We start from the raw sequence: 24,136 nt of genomic DNA, 5'->3' as shown, positions 1-24,136 counted from the left end.
GTTTCCCAGAAGCTTGCCTGTATAGGCTGTCACAGTGTTAGGCTTCTTGTTTCTCAGGTAATCTGCAGATTACTCTCCACTCTTCATTAAACTTGGTTTAACCAGGTTTGAGCAGACCAGCATCAAACTGGGCATTCATGAATGCTGTTAAAAAATATTAGAGGCTGGAGAAGAATAGTGAAGTTAAGATCACTTCCTGGAAAAGGAGTAAGTACAGACACCAGAGCTGACAACTTCTAGCACCAGAAGAAACGGGCAGTTTCTGAGAACAGCAACAGTCCTTTGGAAGAAGGGACTGCGTAAATGAAACACTACATACTCAAAGAAGAACTCTATTCTGTTATTTCCCCTGATTTCTCCTGGCAAAGACAGTAAGTGTACTTTACATCACCTGACAAAACTAATAGGATGGCAATGCACATAGACATTTAGTAGGATTTCACTGTATGTTGAGGAAATAAAGGCTAAAAACCAGAATAGTTGTAGGACAGTTTTATTCACCTAGAAACAAAGGGTCAGAAGTCACAGCAAGGAAGTTTGTTTTATTTTGTAAACTCATTAAAAAGATGTCCGTGTACAAAAAAGGACATTTTAACAACATAAATGCAGACAAAAGAAACGATAAAAATCCAATACGTAAATAAAAAGTTGAATTTTTCTTTTCTTTCCGCATTATTCCTTGCAATATATCATCTTCCATACCAGCCTGCACACAATCAGTTGTTAAAATCATTAAAATTCAGGAGGCCAAGTGTGAAACCATTTGCTCAGCTATAGGAATGTGTTGCTGAAAGATGCAAACCCTGCAGCACGGCAGCCAGAACTAAGACGCAGAACTGAAGGAACGGGCTGGAAAGGCTTCTAAATTGTTACTGCGCATTCATCTTCTGAGAATTTAACCTCAGACCCCTCTGCAAATATTTAAAATATTCCTTAGGGAAGTAACGGCGTTAGACTGCACAATACTCTGGCAGAAGATGCATATTTTCATTTTGGCCTAATACATCCAATGCAAACTCAAAACCAATTCTGAAGTAAAACCATTTCACTGCCAACAAATGTTTTCTATGCAGCAAAACTTAGAGCAGCTGCATGACAAGCTACTGTAACACAGCTCAGGCTTCAGTATCGGATACTCTTGACTGCAAGTGTGGATCTTAATGGCTGAGTTCACTTCCAGCAAAAGATGATTACGTTTTTTTTTTAATTACAGCTGATCTGCAGCTTCATTTGTCCCTGCTTCTCCCAGAAAACTGACTCTTGTGGTTTATGTTTCTTCTTGCAACCGCTACTTCAGGTTCCTGTGAAATGTTTTCTTTCCTATGCATCCTCAGAGGTGTGGGCTTGAGACAGCTGAGTGTTTCTGTAGATCCACTGTGTTTCACTTAGCAGAGTTTTTCATTCGGGGCTAATCCATGCCACACGTGACTCGCTGCACTCAATTCCCAAGTATAAGTCCCAGCTTTCAAGAGTTTAGTAAACATCACATGATTACAAAGAGCAACTTGAATGCCTAGAGTGAATACGCTTCCAAGATTTGTGTTTGTCCTCTGCTAGGACATAGTGCAAGAAATGAGCCCCACCAACATAAGGCACTTACCTACGTTACACGAGAGGGGCAGGGGCGAGAACTCTTGTAACATGCAAGTCTAATAAGAGTCTCTCTGGAGAAAACGTAAGATCTCACAGGCTCAGCACACGCTGCTGTAATAGTCTGCTCTGTAACAGACATCAGATCCTCCCATTGGCAGCTACGTCATTAATCTTTGATTTTTGATGATCATATTTCACAGAAACAATAAGGAAAAGCAAGAGGGTTGCTCCTTGGATGGCAGCCAGTAAAAAAAAGTAATAATTTAATTGGCAGCCATTAATGTTACCTAGAAAAAAAAAATAGGGAGGAAAAAATAAATATTAATAAAGAATATACAAGTGAAAATGTCAATCCCTACCAGCTTGGATAACGTGGGCAAGACCAAACCTAAACACCTCTCCACCTGAGAGCATAATCATGCAGGACAAAAGATGGAGCTTCAGAGGCAAACACTCTTCATCTTTCTTTTGTGCTTGGGTGCCTTAAAGCATGTAATGTCTCTGAGGGAGCAGGAAGACTTACTGCATTATTTCTCTTCTGAAAAGAATGACAGGAAGCTAGTCCTGCCGCTTTAAGAACTTTGTGCAAACAAGGAGAGTACACACGTAGCAACAGGCATCTTCACCAGAGTCAGAACAATTTTAAAACTTTAATAATCTTCCCTTCTTCCCCCTTCATTTGAGATCTCATTCTGCAAAACTGCAGTGCTTTGCTGACCCCAAATAAAACAGCTGAAAATCTCAATGATTACTTCTATATATGTAAGTAATAGAAATCACATCAATTTTTCCAGGAGACAGCTCACTTCTAACGAAAATAAAAAGAATCAAAAAATGAACGGTACGACGGAAGGAGCTTGGCAGCAGTTTTCTCAGCCCTCTTTTGGAGCAAAGTGAAGAATTCATCAAATGATACCTGGTTCCTTTTGGTTCTATTCACCTTTGACACTCCCTCAGAGTTGTTATAAATGAGTGATTTATCGCACATTAATTAATGTTAAATTAAGAAAGCTCACTGCTAAAACATTATTCCTCTATTAAGAAATATCCACTATTGCTGTACTTCCAGAACAAATATATCGTGGCTCGTTTCCAACATGCCACATGAGCCACAGCCAATGAGACCATTAAGATTATCAAAAAGGTTAGAAGGTGTAAAAATACTGAAGTGTAGATCCATCCTAACAAGCTGTTCATGCAGCGTGCCTATAAATGTTCTGATTAAATTACTTTAATTACTGAAACTTATGATTCAATTAAACGAATTTCTAGTAGAATGCAATAAAATTAAACCAAGTCTTTCCTTGACATTTAAAATACAATATACATGCGAATCTCCACTTCAAGAGCAGATGTGGTTAAAAAGTAGTAATTATCCTTCATGAGATGGGATATTAAATCTATGAAACCTCCAGGTTTGTATCAGAGAAATAACAGCCATTTCCAAGGCAGCAATCAACACTGATGTGCCAGCAGGGAATAAACTTTGCCAGGAGATTTTGGAGGCAGGTTGTTACTTCAAATGACACAGTGAGTCGGCTCAAATAGCATAAACTTGGTGCACATGCCTATAGTTGTTAGGTAGCAGCTGATTAAAAAAATTGGAAGTCTTTCATTCAATGAAGTCTTCTTACAATTCCTGCTCTTGAAGGCCTAAGTAAACTCTGTACGTGAATTTGGTAACAGCTTTCAATAGCGTTAGACCAAATGAAACAGCAGAAGAGGAAGATCTGTTTACTCCCCTGATATAAACAGTGGAAGTAGTACCAATAGAATATGCTACCAATAAAATCCACCCTCTGAGTGCTTCAACCTTGAGCCAGACATGCGATTAAACTTCCACTTGGCGAGGACACTTGCATAAAGCCAACGCTACTCGTCACCTTTTGCAATTTTTCCCAAGAACACCTTATCAAACAAGGATGACTTCCAGAAAGCGTTACTTTTTGGTAAAACCAAATCAAACGGAAAATTCTCTCGCACCGATTTTAAAGCAAGTTTGAGCCATTTATACACAGAAGGCCTGGCATACATTCTGAAGACTTTTCGTGCTCCTTCTGTTGGAACTAATTAAACCATTGATGATGGCGTGATTTTCTGAAATTCCCAAGGTGCCACCTACCGGTGCCAATAATTATTTTTAACTTCAACAGGCCACACAAAGCAAAAGTTCCACTGGACTTGAAAAGAGTAAACACGGCTAGCAGACAGAAATGGAAAAGTTAACTCACGGTAATTGCCACAAAGACTCTTGAAACTAAGAAGCTGAATAATCACTAAGAAAGATGTGGGTATATTTTATTCCCCAAATCTCCAGAAAGTAATTTCAGTACTTTACGCACTCAGGCAAAATACTAAATGTGTGTTTCCTGTGCTTTCCTGAGGACAATGTATCGTGTTGCACTGTCACATTAGTTCAGACCCATATGCAAGATGAAACGTAGTCCTTAATGTAACAGCAGACAAGTTTATATTTTCAAAGTGTTAAGATTCAGCAGTTCCACATGCTTGATGCTTAAATGTTTCTGAAGAAAGCGTTTGACTTCACAGACTATGAATAAGCTAAAAATAACTTACCAAAATCAGTGTGATTACTCATCCAGCCAATTTCTTTAATAGACACCAGTGCCAGCAATCCAGATCCAACAAATGATCCAATCCCCGAAAAGAAAAAAAACAGCCCCATAATAGCACTCTGCATAGATTTGGGAGCAGCTGAATATGCAAATTCTAGACCTGTATTTAAAAAAAAAAAAGTATATTATTGAGAGATCTAAGAAACCATAGTAATTTGTTCCTGTTTAGTGTTACAGAAGTTGCAGATGTATACTATTTCTGGTATGTTAAATATCTAAAACTAGCCTCAGATTTTGGAAGACAAGGGAGACTGTAGTAGTGAATCCCTACTATTTCCCAGTCTCCTCTAATTGTTTTATGAACCCTGTTAGATATCAACTATTTGCAATTTTACTTTGCAACTTAACTTTGATTTAGAACACTGAGCCCATTCCTTGCATGCATGTTCTTTTTAAGGCTTGCAGAAATGGGAATTCAACTTCAAACTAGACTTATTCCAATTTCAACGAAGAAAACCAAGGAAAAAAAACCCAATCCAGTAACATCAGTTTGAAAACAATCTCTGCTAATGAAATTGAATACCAACAGGACACAGGTTAACATTCTGCCTTGCAAAGATTAACGCCCATGATTAACTCTTTTTTAGAGCAATACTCCTGTCAAAAGGGATTATTCACAAGAGAGAGTCAAATCACAGAGCTGCTTCTGACAGGTGAAGGGCTTGTTTCAAAACAAGCTACATCATACTGAAATTAATGAAAGAATCCCCTACCTCATTTAGCACTTTTCTTGCCAAAGTTAGCATTATAGACCTGAAAATGGCACAAATCTTGTGTCTCAGATAATAAGTGTATGCTTATTTTTGCCATTATTGGGATTTAACTTTTGCTACTCCAGACAGAGGTTAATTGATAGACACTGGCATTTATTTTCAAGAAAGGGCTTAACACTTCAAGCACAGCAGGTCAATTTCCATGATGCAAGGGAGCAACTTTGCTCATCTAAGAGAAACAGAACTACATGTTCTCGCTTACTGGTCTAACAGCATTCTGCACTGCCACCTGAGAAATCTCTGATAACCAACACACTACTTCTCTTTTCCTTTGCAAAATACATTTGAATGGCTCAACAGCAACCTGTCTGTGATTCTAGAGGGAACCGAAACGTCCTTTGTGCAACTCAGCTGTGTAAGTTCCTGTAAATTCAAACCACAATGAGAGAATTGCTACAGAGAAGGAGAGAGTCACAAAAACCTTGTATTTAACTCAATTTTCTTTTTGCCACTAGTATAACAATGCCGACTTTTTGAGAACAATTTACCTGGCCAATCTGACAAAAAAAAAACAAAACAAAACAAGCAGACTACACTTGGGATACAACAACCTGTTCTTCTACCTGTTGTTATTGTGGTTGCTACAAGTCTTAGGAGTATCATTGGTATTTTGGTCCCCAGCCTTCTGTGTACACTGTGCAAGTTAAGCTCAAGAGCATCATGTGGAAGAGAACAGGCCATTTCTTCCCTTGTTCACTGCACAGACAGACTGGGTTGCTGGAAAAAATCTTAACTCTCAAAACAAAACAAAAAACCAGAACGTGTACAACACTATCCCTTTTTGGGGAAAAAAAAAATCTTTAAACTTGAATAATGTTTCCAACAAACCTAGAATTTAATCTAGCATGAAGAATACAAAATCTTTCCTTTGCCTTCAGAGATGCTCTTGCCTGCTGGCAGCCATTGATAACAATTTCATGCTAGCTCAAACAATCACTTTTGATATTAAACCCTCTAGTTGGTGTTGTCAGGTGAGATGATGATTCCCAGCTAAATAAGAGTGCTTTAAGAGGACTGACAGAATAATACAAAACATTAATGCAACGTGTGTCATCTTTTAAAAGCAAATCAAGTGTAACTACTGTGACTTAATAAGAATATGCTTAGTGTTACAGTAAACAAAAAACCAACAACTACCAAACCTATGTGTCTGCTCTTATGATATTTAGTCCCTTTTATTCACAGTAAACATCTTCAAATCACAATAGTTTGTGACCATTAGCAGTTCAGTTTTGTGGTTTTTTTTTTTTTTTAAAGATAGCAGAACAGATGCTTTTATCAACTTTTAGTATCAAATTGGTAAAGCACATTCTATTAAAGTCTTGAGGGGCTTTCTTAAAGATACTGGGAATTCAGTTTAGATAACAATCAGAAGGCAGGGGAAAAAAGCTCTGTAAAACAAGCCAAATGAAAGTGTAGTACAAAAGCAATTAAGATCTGCAAGGAATTTCTGGTTCAAAGAGAAGCATTTGCATTTTTTTTCAACACTGACAAACTAACAGTTTTTGAAGTTGCAAAGTTGTTGATACAGATGCAGCAAGTGCAGAAGAACAGCAGGGTATTCACATAAGACTAATGTAAGCCTTAAAGGCTTTGCTTCCCACAAAGAAACTCACTAAAGAGGTCAAAAAAAAAAACAACCCAGAAACACCACCAAACCAACCTGTAAATTGGAGCTCAACTAGTAGCAGACTGGTAAGAGGGAGAAACAACAATGCGTAAGATAAGAAATGTATTTATGTTTGCATGAACACTGGCATTTCCAATGAGTCATCTGTTTATCTGAGCTCAGATTTAATTGGCATGGTCCCTAAAGTTGTAACTAAAGCTAAAGGAATTTACTCTTTTGATTAAAAAAGCTAAATATAGCCTCAGTTGCTGTAAGTAACTTGATTAAGCATGACTTCCATCTTCAGGTTGCCCTATTTTGGATTTGTGATGGATACTGCTCACCCATGCTGAAATGCACTGTAATACAGGACAGCAGTGGCAATGCAGCTGTATTTTCTAGCAGAAGATACACACTGTGCTACCAAATCAAACTTTCCATTTAAGAATCTATGGCATTCAGCATCTGAGGTCTTGGTGTGCTTTATAGATAGTGAACTCTCCCTACACCTTCCTAGTGCTGCAGCAAATGGAGGACTTGCCTACACATCAGCGTGGAGCATGAAGACAAGCTGAGACGTGCCATCCTGCCCCACGTAGGGCACAGCAAGGGCCAGAGGAGTTAAAATGAAGATGGCCTTTGATGCAATTTCCAAATGTGCTCAGTTTGAAATATGTTGCAGCAGTTTTTACAAAGTCAGAAAAAAACTGACCAGAAACCTAGTACCTGTGCAGATAAACACATAAAGCTGTTTCAGAAGAAGAAAAAGGAAAAAAGAACCCAACCCCTGAAAGCCACATTTTTTTCTCCTTACAAAGAAACTCAGGCACTTTGCTTCATTTCCCAACAGCTGTGATGACAGTCAACCACACATAACTAGAAACCTGATCGAGTAGAAGTTCTCTGCTCCACAGAACATGTGACAGCTGGGGCTACCGCCAGCAAGACCTTACAGAATCGGGGAATCTTGTTTTACTCGCTGTGCTTGCCCAATGTGAGGAATGAAAGTGACCACCTACAGGGAAAATGAAAGCAGGAAACTCTGTTCTAAGCAACCTAAGGGAAAGAACTATGTATAAAGCCAGTTTGAACAGATGATCTTCAAAGTTCAATATTCTGAAACAGCATTGCAACACATTAATAAGTAACTATAGTTAAGCAGGTAACATGAGATTTTAAAATAAAGTCACTGGAGCTTCCAATGTATTACACCAGGTAGCTCTGCAATTCTACTGAAGTAGCATCAAAATAACTAATACATGATCATGAAAGTTTGTTAGTAAGCGTTTTTCCCAAGCACTAGGTGCATAAACACTGTGCTAAGAGATTCACAATACCATGTTGTCTAATCACAATACAGCAGCATTAGCCATATCAGTGACAACAGATAAACTGGCTGTGCTTTCTTTGTGCTAACTAGCCCTGTGCATACATGAAACAGGTCAGACAATAAGATTTTATACTCCTATTCACCCTCTCCTCCCATTTCACTTTCAGCTTAATTTAAAACAAACAAACTAGTTTATATTTAGTGTCACATAACTTTTCTTATCATACAGATGTAAAAACTCAAACAACATGAATTTAAACTGGCAATAAATCTTGATAAAAATTGGTTGGTTTCTTTCCTTCCTTTTTGCCCTTGGAAAGGAAGACTGCACATACTAATTGACAATCTGAATTGTGAGCTCAGTATCTAAGCAAAAACGTTAATAAACAAATGTTACTTGCAACTCACAGAAGGATTCAGAGGACATAATACAGCATTAAAATTATTCTTTAAAATACACTGTTGAAAGACTATCTTGTTTGCCATTAGGGCTTGCAAATATCCCATGCTAACTGCATAGCAGGCAAACATTCAAATGCTGCTCTGCCTGAAACTCAGTTTTGGAAAGACTTCTTATGAAGCCAGTTTTCAAATGTGAAAAACAACATACAATGGAAGAGCAAGCAATTAAGTTATACTGCATAATATTCCATTTGAGGCCGTCAGTGTTCATTTCTAACGATTCAAGAAGGAAATATTCGCTGAGAACCCATCATTTGTGATAGAGAAGAAAGCAGCTCTCAGACACACAGAGTCTCTTACCTGCTATACTTGCAAATATTTCACTGAATCCGATGAGCACGTACTGAGGAATCTGCCACCATATTGGCAGATCTGCAGCATGGTACGTAACATTTCCAATGGTCTGATTGATTGTTTTAACCTTTACAATTTTCAGTCTGTTGCTTTCCAGAATTCCTACACGGAGTGGGAAAGGAAAAAAAAAAATACTATTTCTTAAGAATTAAGAAGAATTAAGAATTAAATTATAATTCAGTCCTGCATGATGATTACAATGTATGAAATAGGAATATGTATTTCCTTTTCCAAATAGAAATCACTGCAGACCACTCTTATTATTGTTACTTCAAGGAACACAGTTTCTCCGCCACAGAATTGCAGCAGTTACGCTCTTACTCAGTAGCAATAATTATGAAAATACTGAACATTTTGCCAGATGGATTAGCTAAGAGCTTTCTCACACAAAATGTGGTTTGGTTCTTTTTTGGGGGACATGTGCTTTTTTGCCATTGCTTTTCTTTTTTAAAGACATGTTCGTAAACAACAACTTTGCAGTACTGAATGGTGCTGGTAAGCCTGGAACCATTTTGCTTATTAAAATGGGTACACTAGTGCTATAAAAACTATGAAAGCATTCTGTGAATATGACATTTATATAATATTTCTCATGCCAAGGGCTTGAACAAGCTGTGTATTGTATAGGAAGTGCTTCATGCAGAATGAAAAAACCAGACATCATAGTGTAAAATAAAGCAATTCTTAGCTTGTTCAACACAACAATTGAGAATGTGATGATCAGATAATCCAGCAGGGACCATTGTACAGCAACACACAGTTTACTGTTCTGAAACACAGGGCTATAGAGGGAAAGTTGTCACTACCTCATTAGATCAGAAATATTTTTAGTAAAGAGTGATCTCCTTCATAACATCTATTTTTCAGGGAAAGACTGTTCTGAACTCAGTACCTCTTAGTGCTGGGCCACCACATTGTCTCTGCCTGCCTCATTTCTTTTCAGGTGATCGCTTCAGCACCTTTTTTAAAAGTATCTTTCTTTAGCTCTTCATTTAACTCAGTGCCCTCTGAATCATGAGAAGATGAAGTAATTAAAATAAAGATGGATATCTTTATGCTTTGTTTTTAATATAGCTGACAAACAGTTTAGAATGGAACTTAAAACATTAACAAAGAAGCAGAGTCAGCAAAGAACTCGTGCATAATTTCCTTCATATATACTCAGCACTAAATTATTGTTCGTCAAAGCAGCTAGTGATCCTTAACATGTTTGACATTCTTCACATCATAAGCAAGTTTAGGTGTTTAGTGACACAGGAGCATAACTACATTACAGTAAACTGCCATAAGTCTTCAAAAGCTGAGTACTTCAGAATCTAGAATCCACTGATTTTTTCTTAGTCTTTGAGAGGCAAGCTTCAAGTCTAATCTTACATTATTTGTAGTTAAAAGAATCTTAAATTCTAGAAATAATTGTTTAAACTCTATGAACGAAGTAGATTTTCCAGCTGAAGAACCTCAGATCCTGCTGCTCAGAATTTACGACAAAATGCATGAAGCGCAGCCAACGTTCGCTATGTCCCAGCAGCTGTATTCTCACACAGATTGTAAGATATTTTAAATAATCTAACCATCTAATAGGAAGCCTAAATATTGTTCACAACTAATGCCAGTTAGACAAGCACGTTAAAATGGGAACATGGCCCAAACAATTAATATACTTTTGCAAGACTTCAAGCTAGGATATTAACATCCTCACGTGTTCAAAATTGTAATCATTTCCTCTAAGGCAGAAACTCTGGGAAGCTCTGTTGTATTTTAGAAACATTAAAATACGGCTTCTATAAATTCAATTTAATGAGAAAATAAAAATTTTTATGAAACAAGAAAAACAACAGAAGCTTTTCCCCACATTAAACACAAACCGAGTTCCCTGTGCCTCAAAGCTGCCACAATGGAAGCACTCAAATTCACATTATGATGAAAGGATGCTAAACTATTCCAAAAGGTTCAACTTTCCACCCAGATTGCAGGTAATCAAAGCAACAAAATCATGCATCACATTTGTAGATGAACAGAACAGAAGGCATTTGAAATTAAGAACTCTGCTACATGAAATCATTCCCCACCTTAGCAATCCATGCTTCAGCCCCCCCAGTACTAATACAGATATTGGTGTTTTTGAGTTCAGTTCTATGTGAGCCAGCAGGTTCTATTTAAAGAGCTGACATTTAACTGTTTTACATCACCTTATTTTGCTGGTAGCAGTGTCCTGTGTAACATGGAATAAGAGAAACATTCCTATTTTAAGTTTAAATGACTTTGTAAAAGAACTTTACTTGCCCACATACAAAGTGACCTTCGCCTAATAAGGTAATTAACTCTCTCATTGAAAGAAATCTTAATAGCCATATAAAGTGTCCCTTTCTCTAAAATATAGGAGATTACAACTGCTAAAATTAATTTATTTAATGCTATAATGCTTTATCAATATGTTCATTACAGTGATGCTGGGTGAAGGCTGTTCATTCTATGAAGCATTGCTCAGAGATGTTCAGTTCCACATCAGCAGTGCTGAACAGCTTTAAATCATCTCAAAAGCAGCTGATTTACGATTTGAACAGAGATGCCATCTTTTTCCTTTCATGCTATAGCTAAGCTATTTTACACTACAGTAATTCCCAAACATTAGGGAACATTAAGGTAAGGGAGAAAAAAAAAAACATAGTGGGAAGAAACTCTTGTTCAGCAATAACTTAACTTTATTATTTCAGATAAAGGGAAAGGATTTTAGGTAGAAATTCAATTCTTTTAAACTCAAAAGTCAGGCTGCATGAAGGAGCATACTTAATTTCTGCGCCTCTTTGTTTTTCAGGATAAATAAATGTTCAACTTCAAGATAAACAGGTAATAAATCAGAGAGCATGCACTTCCATAACATAATGAAGTTTATACTAGGAGCACTAAAGGCCTCAAATCCAAATCTAAACACGTTGTTGAGGAAAGCCAAGCACTGATCAGTGAAGATAAGGCATCTGTTATGAAAATACAGTTGAAGATAAATAGTTGTCCTGAATCAAGCATACTAGAAAGCAATGCTGGCAGTTAATTAAGCAAATACATAAACCCTCTACCCTGAAAATCTTAAATTACAAGTTGATTCTAAAAGGTATACTGAAAGCCTATTTCAGGCAGGAAAAATGCTCCTATTTTTGGGAAAAATTCAAACCAGTCTAGTAATCTTTGAATAAAATGTCCTTCACTGTAGGAAACATATCCATGCAGTTGCGTTCCAGCTACCCCATGAAAAAGACTCTTGAATAATCTTGAATTAAAGATTCAAGAAGACTTTCAAAAACTTTATTTCAAATTGCTGAATAGCTACATAGGTAGACCTTCAAGTTGCTTTCTTACCTGCAGCAAACGCCGAACACATCACAAAGAACATTCCAACTGCAATCCTCTTCAGTGATGATGGGAGCAAGCCATTCCTCTTCAAAATAGGGTCCACTAATTTATCTTTTAAGGGTATTAGGATGAGAATAAGCACTGCATCAAACATAGTCAACCAGGCTGCTGGAAACTAAAAGAATAGATGACTGAAGTTAGCAATTTCATACTTAAGGGTTGGATTTTTTTTCTACTATGAAACAAAAGGGAAAATATTTTTCATGAAATACTGAGATTGAAGGGGTTTTTTTTATTATTTCTTTTGCATATTTTGTTGTATTTATTAAACAGTACACATAGGTCACTCTGAAAGTAATGCCACCTATTTATTTCCATGAAAACTACAACAGATAGAAAGAGCACTATAACACCATTTGATAGAACAAATTCTCATCTACAAATTCCTATTTTTCACCATAGCCACCACCATTAGCTGATTTGTGCAGATGAGCTGATCGAAATGCTCTTCATTTCGTGGTGTAACAGCTGTGCGTGGCCATCCAGAACACGGCTTGCTTTTCACATCACTGCCACCACTGTTGAAATGCCTCACCTCCACCTCACTGCACTCACATGCACTGTGTGAACTCCATACAATAGAACATATGCCAAAATCACTGGAGTACATACAGTTCATGCTTTTAAATGCCCCACGTTTGTGGCCGCTGATTTCCCTTAGCCGTTACATTGACTTTCTAGAATTTTTGTACAAAATTTGTTTTGCATTTCAACTAAAGAAAAAAAAAATACTTTTCACTTGCTGTGCCCTGCTTACCGTATGAACCGAGTTGGTGTCATTTGCTATTTCAGGAATTTTCAGATGAAGACTTTGCAATACGTATGTTGTCTGCATCTGGGGAAGACGAGTTGAGATTATTTGGACAAGCCCAACTGACACCAAGATCTCTTACTTTATTAATAATTAACAAAGATTATACCAAAAGTAAATTGCTAATTTAAAAACCAAAAAGAACTACTGTCAGAACATTATAAACTGTTTTTAACCCATCAATTTAATTTTACCAAGTGCACAAAGAATCATTCCTGTGATTTGAAATGCAATTATAGTGTTCTTCCCCCCCCAGATAATTGCTACCCCAATTCATCCCACTAAGGAAGAAAAACTAGAAAGGAATTAATTAAAAATAAAATCCAGTCCACTGACCCTGACCTATGTGAATCAACTGCAAGATGAAACAGTGCAGTATTGAAGATACATTAATTTGTACAGCTATTAAACATTTTTAATTATAAAGCATTCCCAGTAACTGCTTTTCATCTCTCAATTTCAGTGGAAAAGCCTGAAAATTCTTCATATATAAGGAAGAGTGCCCAGAAGAAAGGTGAAATTAGATACACTGGCATACTGGTAAGTTGATACAGCTTTCACCCATAATTTTATCCAACAAAGCAAAAATGCAAAAGCAGCTACCATCACTCAGTATTATTTTTGCTAACAGAACATTATGTGATGTAGCTCTAGGTATGTGAAAGAAAAGTAGTTAACATTATTGAACACATGGGTATTAAACAAGTCATGCAGTCAGTACTGGAGTTCTGAAGAATCCTGTTCAATATTCAGCTTCTCTAGAATCACAGCTACTAAATGGTCACTGTAATAAACCTTAGAGAGAACAGTCAGCTCATCCCCTCCCCACTAAAAACCAACTTTCATGTATTTCCTCCAAGTAAAAGCTCTGTGAGGCAATTTTCAGAGAGGAGTTGGATTTACAGCCTGAGCTCAGAACTGCAGCTTAACAATACTGCCCCAGATCTTTCAAATGCAGCTGTTAGAGGAGGCAGTTATGGACTTTACGTTTGAGATTATGTTTTTTACACATGCAAAAGGGTACGCAACCATTTGAGACTACTCACTTGAAAATACACTGTCCAGTAAGGTATTAAAGCCAAGAAGACAGGGATAATCTTCACGAGAGCTTTCACATCTTCAACTTTATCTTCTCTGAATGGGCCTCCACGAGACAGCTTAGCCATCTCAAACAGGCTCTGCTTACGAGGTTGCTGAAGGACTCCCTGGCCTTCACTGTTGAAAAGAACGTGGAAAGGTTAGTTTAATAACAACAAAACCTGACCTGATTAGTTGTCTTGTAACACTATTTTTCACTATAAAAAAAGCTCGTACATTTCCAGAATAAGTTATTCTTAACAACAAATTAACTAGGCCAGAATGGATCAGTAGCAGGTGAAAGCACGAGGCAAGATGTTTGTTATAAAGATTTCCATTTTTTCCATACTCAACCCCATGTACAAATAAATGGGGCTGCAATATACAGAACGTAACAGTACCACAAAATGTGTTACTCTAACTCACTGAGTTGTCTTACAAAGTGAATACATGAAAGCCCATTGCTGCAGAGGCACCTCACATATCTTACAATGAAACAGTGACCTCATTCAGCCACCAATATGCCACGGTCATCTCTTTGAGTGGAATAACTCTTTTGAAAGCAAAAAGCCAGTATACATTTCAGCTACCCAACAAGCCTCACAAGAAAACATTAAATGCAGATGGTAATGTTTTTAAAATCAGATGGTGCCCATAAACGTATCTGGGCAGTGCAGGAAGTTCACTAATGTTTAAAAGCAGCAGACTTGGCTAATGTTACACTTTCAATGATTCCGCTGAAAACAGCGGACTTGACCTTGCAGCACGGAGATCCAGTGATCTCAAAACGCATCTCTCTTTCATCCCAGTGGTCCCACAATACAATCCCCAGGAACCAACTTTTTCAGCATCAGTTCTCGAAGCAAAGCTTTATATTCTAGTGTATTCTCTCATATGACCTACTGCCAGCTAGCCTGAACAAATTAGTTTCAATTCTTAGGCTGATTCACTGTAAGTCAGACCATACAAAAGAGCTCGTTACAAACCTATTAGTTGAACGTTCCATGTGTCTTTTTCTTGAGCAACAAGAATATGCGAGAATTTTGAACATGTCTGTGAAGGCACTACCATCAGGTGGCTTTGTGATGAAGAAACTCTGACCACATAAGAAAACCATGAATGAAATCCCAATGCAAACTGTTGGGATACTATATCCAATAACAAAGCTCACATTCTGTTGAATGTATGCAATGCCTCCCAGAGAGAGAATAGCTCCCAAATTAATGCTCCAATAAAACCAATTAAAAAATCTTCTTGTGGCTTCTGGACCTCGATCTTTGACCTGGAAGAAATTAAAAACAAGTTGTTCAATTTCTGAAGGAAATTAAGAGTGTTTATTAGAATTCAATCAACTACAACACACTGAAGACTTTAGGTTTAATTTAGATGCAACTGTTTTGAGCTTAGCATTGTATTTGATGTAATGGCACCTTACTACAACCATCCCTTGATGTCAGTGCCCTTCCAGAAGTTCAGCATTTGGACTGAAGTCGCATTAAGGCTAAACTGCATAACTTCTCCAGAAAGGCCATTATTATATCTACTGCACTGTAGCTCGTGTGGTCATTTCTCTAGACAAACTTCACTGAAATTACTGTCCCATCAGCCACACACAAATTGAAATAACTTCTTTTTAGTAAAAAAGTTCAAGTACCCAAAAATCCATCCATTGCTAGTATTACAATTGCTTCTTCCAACTCCATACAGCTCACAGTTAATCACGTTCCATTTTCTAAGCCTCAAATGACTATTTGGTGATTAAAGCCCAAATTCCAAATTTAAGTTTTAACACAGTCCTAATTCCTCTCATCAGAACATAAATTGAAGACTTGCCATTCTGACCTTAAAAGGAAAAAAATGAAATAAAGTCCAGTTGCCTGAGGTTTCAGGCAGTAAAAACCCCATTAAACATTTTCCCTTCCATCAAGTCAGCCCAGTTCATGGTGTTTTTTTTCTGCTTGAAGTGTCTCCCAAATGTCTCTCTCTAGAGACATCTACAGAATCATCCTGTACAGTTTTTACCATCACTCTTTATTCTGTATTGCCTACCATAAGTCACTCCATGTGTTGTCACTTAATCACAAGAACTCAGTATAACTCACAAGTTGTGAGGTAAGAGAAATTATGCAAGTTCAAATGTGAAATACATTTAAAAAGATCAACTTGTCTGTAGAATCCCTAACACCATATTTGTCACTGTTTTATGACTGAAAGGCCATTAACACTGACCAGTGACTAAGTACCGTGCACTGGTCTTGCTGAGTCAGTTGTTGATGACTTCTAATTTCAAGTTTCCCTTCCTCATTTTGCCAGATCTTGGAAAGGTTTGTGTTTAGTTTGCAATACAGAAAACAAACTATGTCTTGAAATACATTTTTAACATCGTCAGTTCTGATTTATAGCTTCAGGTTTCTCAGTGGTGCAGAAACCTAACTGTATAATTTAAACAAACTGAACAAAAGAAAAATGAAAGCATTCATTCCTAAGCATGGTTCAGAGCATTGTTAGGCTCTGAAGTATGAATTGAAGTATGTCTGTTAGCAAGCCAAATACAATCTCAGAGCCTGCAACTTAGAAATTCCCCTTCTCCAGTGTCGGCTTTGTACCCATTCCCTCATCTTGAGGGTCATCAAGCATAGCAGTATATTAAACTAGGTATTTCTTCCAGATCCTAAATGATAGCAAGATATTAGCAAAGAATTACATCATGGAAAGCATTCTAATTTGTGCAATGAATTATCGACCTTTTTGACAAAAAGTTTTAATTTCTTCATGATAAAGTATCAGTTCTCTTATACATAACAGCCAGGAGATGACCTGCCATCCTCTCTTACAAAGGACCTTGCCCATGACTATGCAAAGACAAGTGAAGACATGAAAGCAAACTGTGGTACTGTGTAAGAACAGGGAAAGCACAGCATGGTCTTTCTATCAAGTATTATCCCAGCCTCCAACTCAGAGCTCCTAACAAACTTCCTGAACCAAGGACAGCCTCCATCAACTTAATGACCAGCAGTAGAATTTTCCCCCCGGTAAACTTGTCCAGCCTGCCCCCTGAACCCAGGTCAGCACTTAGAATCCATAACAGCCTGTGGCAAAGAGATCACCAGGTAATTACACACTGCAAACATCGCCATTTATCCCTGTTGAACCTGCCTCATACTAGCCTCACTTGTTTTCCCTACTTCCAGAAGACAACAGAAGGCAGCCAGCTGAGCCTTATCCCACCGCTCATTTCCAGAAACTGCTGTTACATCCTCCTTTCAGCTGCCTTTTCTGAGGTAGTTATAGGAAGTTATAGACTTTGGCATGGTTCCTTGCACAGAAACCACTGACCACGTCTGTAGCTCTTCCCTGGAACTTCCCTCCATATCCTTTCTGAGACAGCGTCATCGAAAAGGAACATAGACACACCACAGACCCACAAAGAAAAGAGCTCATGTTCTGCTTTCTTATCAAGGTATATATATATGTACTAAAAATCACATCACAGCCATGCCTGAAATGTCACTGTGGCATTTCATTGACGAACATTAATAACTCATCAAAAATCCCACCAGACTAGCTGGTGGAAGAGCTACAAAGACATCTCACAAGAAACAGAAAACACAGTCAAATTAAAAGGCAATCCTTGTAGTGCCTTTCAAACATTGCAATGTCTACCCAAAGTATCAGCTATATTACATTTACAGAGGGCCACACAAAGTTTCTCCCCGTTGGCTATTACCTGGACTGTGTGACAGCACAAGACAGATTTGTTCTCTTAAGTGTTCACTGAGTGAACAAATATTTATTTCTCTCTTCTGTTACTAATACTGTAGACGATACATTTTAATATGTGGTCAAGAAAAAAAAAAACACATTGAAATTTATTTTCATTTAGCAAGGACAAGCATCTTTCACAAAGTTGCAGGAATTCTTTTTTTCCCTTATGCTTGCCTGCATTATTTTCAATCATCCAAGCAGAAAGAAGAATCTACCCTTCCCTCTGCTCAATTTCCTCGGTGCTCATGCACAGCAGCACTGTCCTTGTGGTATCAACACCACCAGCTTCATTACACTCTTAACATCCTACCAGCAGCTGCAGCAGGAAAGCGATGCCCACATGGGGCACCAGAATGATGTGGGTCCTGGATCAAACCTGTCCTGCAAGTTGGTCCCATATCCCTGTGCTGAAAGTCAAAATAGGTACATTTAAGAGATTTTGACCCCATCGCAGCAGGAAAGCTTTAAATTATTAGGAATGCCCAAAAAGATATGGAAACGGGCACATACTTCAGTTTACAATGTTTCAATCAAACTTCTAACACCAGTGAAATGCAAACATGAGTAAAACATCAAGGCTGGAGTGCAGACTGCCTATCACTGAATTAAAACATTGTACTAAAACTCTTTCAAAGGCACCCCAACCCAAATGAACAACAGCCAATATCTAATGCACGCAATGTAATTGATGTAGGTAATAACAAAAAAACTCCAAACCCAAAGAATAATAAAAAAATGAGCAACTGTAAAGTGTTCTGGTCACAGCTGCACTGTCAATCACTGACCAGCTGCCACTGCTGCCTGCACTGAGGTGGGCCTCTAAAGAGGAAATTAAACAGCTTTGCTATTCTCAAGCCATCTAACACAACTTCTCCAAAAGAAAGTTTAGCCTAAACCTTGACACTTCTACTGTCCAAAGGGTCATTTTCTTGATAGATCTGATAACTACCCTTTACATGTAGCTAATCCAAAAGCAGAAAGAAAATCAATATGGCATGCTGAGTGTTATAATTGGGACCTAAACAGCATTGGATTTCAAAACAGTGAAGGAATAGTTCTCAGAGCCAAAATTTTGAATACAAAACATATATTAGACTGATTATGGTCAGATGAGATGCAATTACCACCACAGTTCTCATGCTAAAGAATCCCGAGTGCCTGGAACACTGTGTTATGGGAGCTGTGCAATAATTAGGCTATTTACAACCACTGTCAGTGGAGGACAGAGCCCTGTAACCCTGCACTGCAATACTCTAAGCCTGTTTATGATATAAGGTTAGCATCTGAGAGTCATGACTAAAATGTTAAACACAGCTCAAACTAAGAGAAAGAATAACTAGTTCTTTAGCTACAGCACTCTGTGAAAGCGGTCATTAAAAACTACGTGACTGACAGCAACTTCCATGGCACAGCTGCCACTGCCGTTCCTACTCAGACTCATTCTGACTTAGCAGAAAGATGATCACTTGCCCAATTGCCCCTCTCCTGCATTTTTCAGCACCAGCACCTTAGGAGATGACCCAAGTGCTGACCAAAGCAGTCCCTACAACTTGACACCACCCAAATACTGGAGTTCTATTAGGCAAGTTCTCCTGACTTTTATGTAAAGAGACAGGAATGTATACAGGTATACAATGATTCACCAGTTATTGTTTGAGAGCAACTGGAGAGAGCTCTGGAACAAAGCTACGCACTACTACTTGGCTGCCATAAAACCTTCAGTTTTCATACTAAAACTTATCAATCCACCTTGCCAGTCTGCTTCCTCTCACTGCTGTCCCATCTGTGGAAGTAAACAAATTAGTACTGTACACGTGAACGCCACAAGTTCGGTTTTCAAACTGTTGCCTTCAGACTGTTTGAGGTCCACAATCTCCTAAGTTAAATAACAGCAAAAAAAAAAGGCAACTTGCCGTTAGCAGCCTTCCTTTCTTTATACGGGGTCTCCTATCCCTCCTCAGAAGAAAGGCTGAAAATCACTTATACCAGCAACTTGCAACAGCACCCTGTCTTTGGTAGCGCTGAAACCATTGTTGTTCAAGTAGCAAAGCTGGAAGATTTTTGGCAAGATAGGGACTGATATATTTAATGACTGCGGTGGCAATTCAGAAAGGAGAAATTGTGCAGGATAAAACTAGCATCTCTAATCACCTTAACTCCAAACCAGATTTGTCTATAATTAGAACAACACTACCAGCTAATACCAGACCAGTCATCTACTACTGATTTTTGGCTTCAGATTAGCTTTCACAACAACGAGGGACAGCCATATTGTTTCCCAACTCTAAAAAGTCATGAACTGCTACACAGAACAGGAAATGTCTGCAAAACACTCCCACCAAAAAGGGGAACTGGAAACTGCCAGGTTATACGCATCACATGCTTTTAAGCACATGCTTATATTCTGAGAAACATCAGCTCAGATTTAGACACAAATGCTGGATCAGTCTGCAGCTTCTGGGGGAAAAAAAGTACCTTTATTCTCAGCAATCTAATCTATGTACCCAGCAGTTTGCTACGTTACCATGTGGGGAGAAGCCACTCATAAGGTCCAGAACTGCACCACGAGGTAAATGGTATGCCTTCACACATTTAACACATAAGCTAAAGAAAAAGAGAAGGAGAAAAATTTGGTCCTCAGCAGAGCAGTAGTGATTATGAACCAGGAAGAATATTTCTTGTGCTTCATCCCACATAAATCACTGGAAATTACCTGCACATCTTGCCAAAAACTGCTTTCACTGAAATCCTGAGGGAAAAGACAAAAAATAAACATAAAAACTCCAGCTAAAGCGGCTACACTTCCACTGGCAGTGGTTCTTCTTTTGCTCTCTCCCTGCCATTATTTATCTCTTACATTTAATGGTCATAAAGTGTCCTGAGGATAAGAAGTCAGTTTTGAAAAACACCTTACAAGATAAAGTCATATTAAAGCTATTTCACTTGATGGGCTCGTGCTGGTTTAAACAGACCTGATACACTGGAGACATATGATCCCAGTCTATAATAACCTCTTACATTTATATACTGCCTTTCACCCAGAACTCCAGAATCTATAATACGTGAAATGCCAAAGAATGAGCAATGTAAACTGCACAACAGAGAATAGAGGGACACTTGGCAAGGAGACTGTGGTAGATCCTAACTTCTTACAAACAATTTCATGGTATTTTTGCCTGCTGCAGTAGCCAGAACTCAATGGACCAGTAAGCTGGATTGGAGGTATGTTCCTTTCTTCAGCATGTAGAATGGTTTTGTTAGGAAAGCTGCTCAGTATCTAAGCATCTGAAATTCTCAATTTGTAAAGCAGAAATTAAACTTGAGTTCCTCACAGTCAGCATACTACCTTAGCATAAGACTGCAAAAAACACACGTAACAGCGCATTCCAGATTATACTGAACCATGAGATATCTGTCAAATATTTTCTGTAAGGTCACTTGGCTCTGCAGCGATGATCCCATGAATTATATGACTGAACTGGATCTCAGTGAGACCATCAGACAGGACATGTCCTTATGAGAACAGCTCAGGTCATACATTTACTGCTCTGAGAGCACATTCCCACCGGTCATCTGGAACAACATCAGCCTGCCATCACCTGTATAGTGCTGTAATACCTCACAGCTAAACAATGCCTGTTTTCTGTCCTTCAGTCAACACAGTAGAATGACAAAGGCCTTGGACCGTTGCCCCAGAAGGCCCATACTACCCTTGTCAAAGCTAAAACATGCATCAGGTGTTCCATCTGACTGAGCTCTGAGGTCAAATTAACTAAGTGTGAACTCCACCACGTAGGATGACTGACAATTTACTCCACAGCCGCCAAGAACCCGATCCAGCTCCTCGGTGTGGTGACACCCTCAGCCAGATCAGGTCCCCAGGCTACAGAGAAGCCAGAAGCTGTAAGAGATCAAGCGCTGTGCAAACTCCAGAACCCCATCTACCAGGGCACAGCTCAGCAGCCTGCGTTACACAGGGATGAGGCTGGAAGCTGCGAGTCCCTCCAAGCTCAGCACCTACACGAAGCAGTAGGCACGCCGTCCACCCCGCCGAGCACAGCCAGCACCCACCCCTGGGCCACACCAGCACCACCAAACACCGTGGCAGCCGCCACGCAATACTTGACCTGGTCTGCCCCGAACGGGGTGATGTTGGCCTTGACCGACCCGACGCCCAGCCCCACCAGCACCAGTCCCACGAAGGTGGCGGCGGCGCAGTAGCGGGTGGCTCCCACCTGGGAGCACGGCACCAGCGTGGCGTTGGCGGCCGGCGAGGAGCAGTTCTCTACGGGGAACAAGGGGATGTCCCCACAAAGGCCCTGGCGGGTGTGCGGCGCGGCGATGACAGGGAAGGTCAGCATGCCCAGCAGGTAGAGAGCCATGCTGAGCAGGATGGTGCCGAACTTGCCCAGCAGCGCGTCGGCCAACCAGCCGCCAAACGGCGACACCAGGTAGGTGATGCCCATGAAGAGCAGCAGGGCCTGGCTGGCCTGGGCGCCCTCCCAGCCGTAGGGAGGCCCGTTGAGGAACAGCACCAGGTTGGAGGTGATGCCGTAGAAGGCCACCCGCTCCAGCAGCTCGGCCAGCAGCACGGCGGCGCAAGCCAAACGCCGCCCATGGAAGGCGCCGATCGCAGCACGCCCGCGCTCCCCGCTGCCCAGTAAAGGGCTGCGCTCGCTCGGCTCGGCCTCCTCCATGGCGGCGCCTCCGGCCGCGGAGCCACCGCTTCCCAGCCCGCCCGGAGGTAACTTCGCCGCGGCCGGGCTGCGGGGCCCGGCGCGACCCGCCTGCGCGTGGGGACCGCGCGGCGCCATTGGCTGAGCTCGGTGTCACTCAACCGGCCGCGCCGTCACGTGGGTGATGGGGCACCGGAAGGGGCAGGGCTGTCTCGGTTTGTGCTGGAGTGTTGGGGGTGTGGGTTTTGGGCTGCTGCTGAGCGCCGGGCCGGGCCGTTTGGTTGTACCGGTAGAAGCGTGGCGGCTTTTTTTCCTCACGTTTTACCTTGCAGCTCTCGTTGGGGGGTGCCCGGCAGGGTAAAGATGTCACGGGCGGAGGCTGCAGCAGAGAAAATTGATTTGATCATCGTTTTGTGCGTTAGCTCAGATTGGGAATTACCTTTTGCGTGTTAAATGGAACCGTGTGTCTTCATTAGCTGCACGTACTCGACCCTGGCTCCCATTAGAGCCCTCATTTCATTTTCTCCTTGGTTTTTCTCCAGTGATAAGGACAGTGAAATTAAAATGCGATTTATTTTCCTACTTCGCTTCTCAGCTGGAAAAGCGAATGCTGGGATTGTCCTCATACAATCTCCATCCTGGAGAACAGCCGTGACTGCGTGCTATATACGGCTCCTGCCTCTGTCATGGTGCCTTGCATGCACAGCCTGGGCATGCCATCACCCCGCAGCTGTGTGTGCCTCACACCTGGGGCAGAGCTCCTCACTGGAGCTGTCTGCGGTAATGCAGTGTCGTTAGTACAGGTGGAGAGCGCTGCCTGATGGCAGTGCCACGAGGTATGGGATTAAAGAGGATGTGCATTGGTTGTTGCGAGGTTCAGGCCCTGAATTATGCTTTTGTTCCACCATCACGTGTGCCGGAGTAAAGACATGAAAGTATGTTACTCTCTTCAACGCTGGAACTTATAGCCACAGTTCTGACCAGCACGAAGTGGGAAAGCTGCTACCCACTGGGTGAATCGATTGACACCGTGTAGCTGCACCCAGCGTGTAGGTATGAGTTAAAATTTTTGGAGCAGCGTTGGTAATTGAGCAAGCGATGCTTGTAAAAGTAAATGCTTTTATTTAATGATAGGCCTTTGTAAACAACGTATGCCATAGAAATGACTCAGTAAATATACTTGCTCTCTTAGCTAGTTATATATCGCATCAAAGAGCAATGAAGAAAACACACCCAGCTTAACAGAGATCTCTTGGTGAATTTAACCCCTTCTGTAATTTAAACCATTACATTTCAGCTTTGCTGCGCTTCGTACAGCATATCATATAGCTTGTGATAACATTTTCTAGGGAGACTAGCAGTATTTCCTAGAGACTACAAAGTAATTAAGCACACTTTGTATGATTGTGTGCTTCAGTATATGCAGCTATCGTGTTCTAGGCCCTTTGTAATTTGCCATACCGAGTGGGGAGATTTTATACTGGACTATCCAATAACTGTTACAAACACCTAAGGGTGATTCATAGTGTTTGAAAACACGTTATAAAATGTTACCTCAATCTTTAGGTATTGAGAAATAGATACTTTCACTGCAATTCTGTTCAAGAACAGCTTCAGGAATGTGATTTTTAATTTTTCTCTC

The 24,136-nt window shown here is 40.0% G+C and overlaps 1 protein-coding gene across 2 annotated transcripts; it reads right to left on the bottom strand.

Annotated features, from left to right (window-relative positions):
- On the bottom strand, positions 478–22,647 carry SLC15A4 (solute carrier family 15 member 4). 2 transcript variants are annotated; one of them, XM_021412782.1, is made up of 8 exons: positions 21,946–22,647; positions 15,040–15,335; positions 14,023–14,191; positions 12,923–13,000; positions 12,112–12,280; positions 8,704–8,859; positions 4,171–4,329; positions 478–1,880 (listed from the first exon to the last, which is right to left on the bottom strand). In XM_021412782.1, exons 1-8 carry the CDS (start codon positions 22,630–22,632, stop codon positions 1,732–1,734), a joined length of 1,863 nt encoding a protein of 620 aa, XP_021268457.1. In that variant the 5' UTR covers positions 22,633–22,647; the 3' UTR covers positions 478–1,731. The 2 variants fall into 2 exon arrangements, with proteins under 2 accessions (XP_021268457.1, XP_021268458.1); XM_021412783.1 differs by lacking the exons at positions 478–1,880; positions 4,171–4,329 and adding an exon at positions 7,071–7,626.

This window comes from Numida meleagris, chromosome 14, assembly GCF_002078875.1.
Source record: "Numida meleagris isolate 19003 breed g44 Domestic line chromosome 14, NumMel1.0, whole genome shotgun sequence".
Lineage (NCBI taxonomy): Eukaryota > Metazoa > Chordata > Aves > Galliformes > Numididae > Numida > Numida meleagris.
This window is presented reverse-complemented; position numbering and strand designations above follow the sequence as displayed.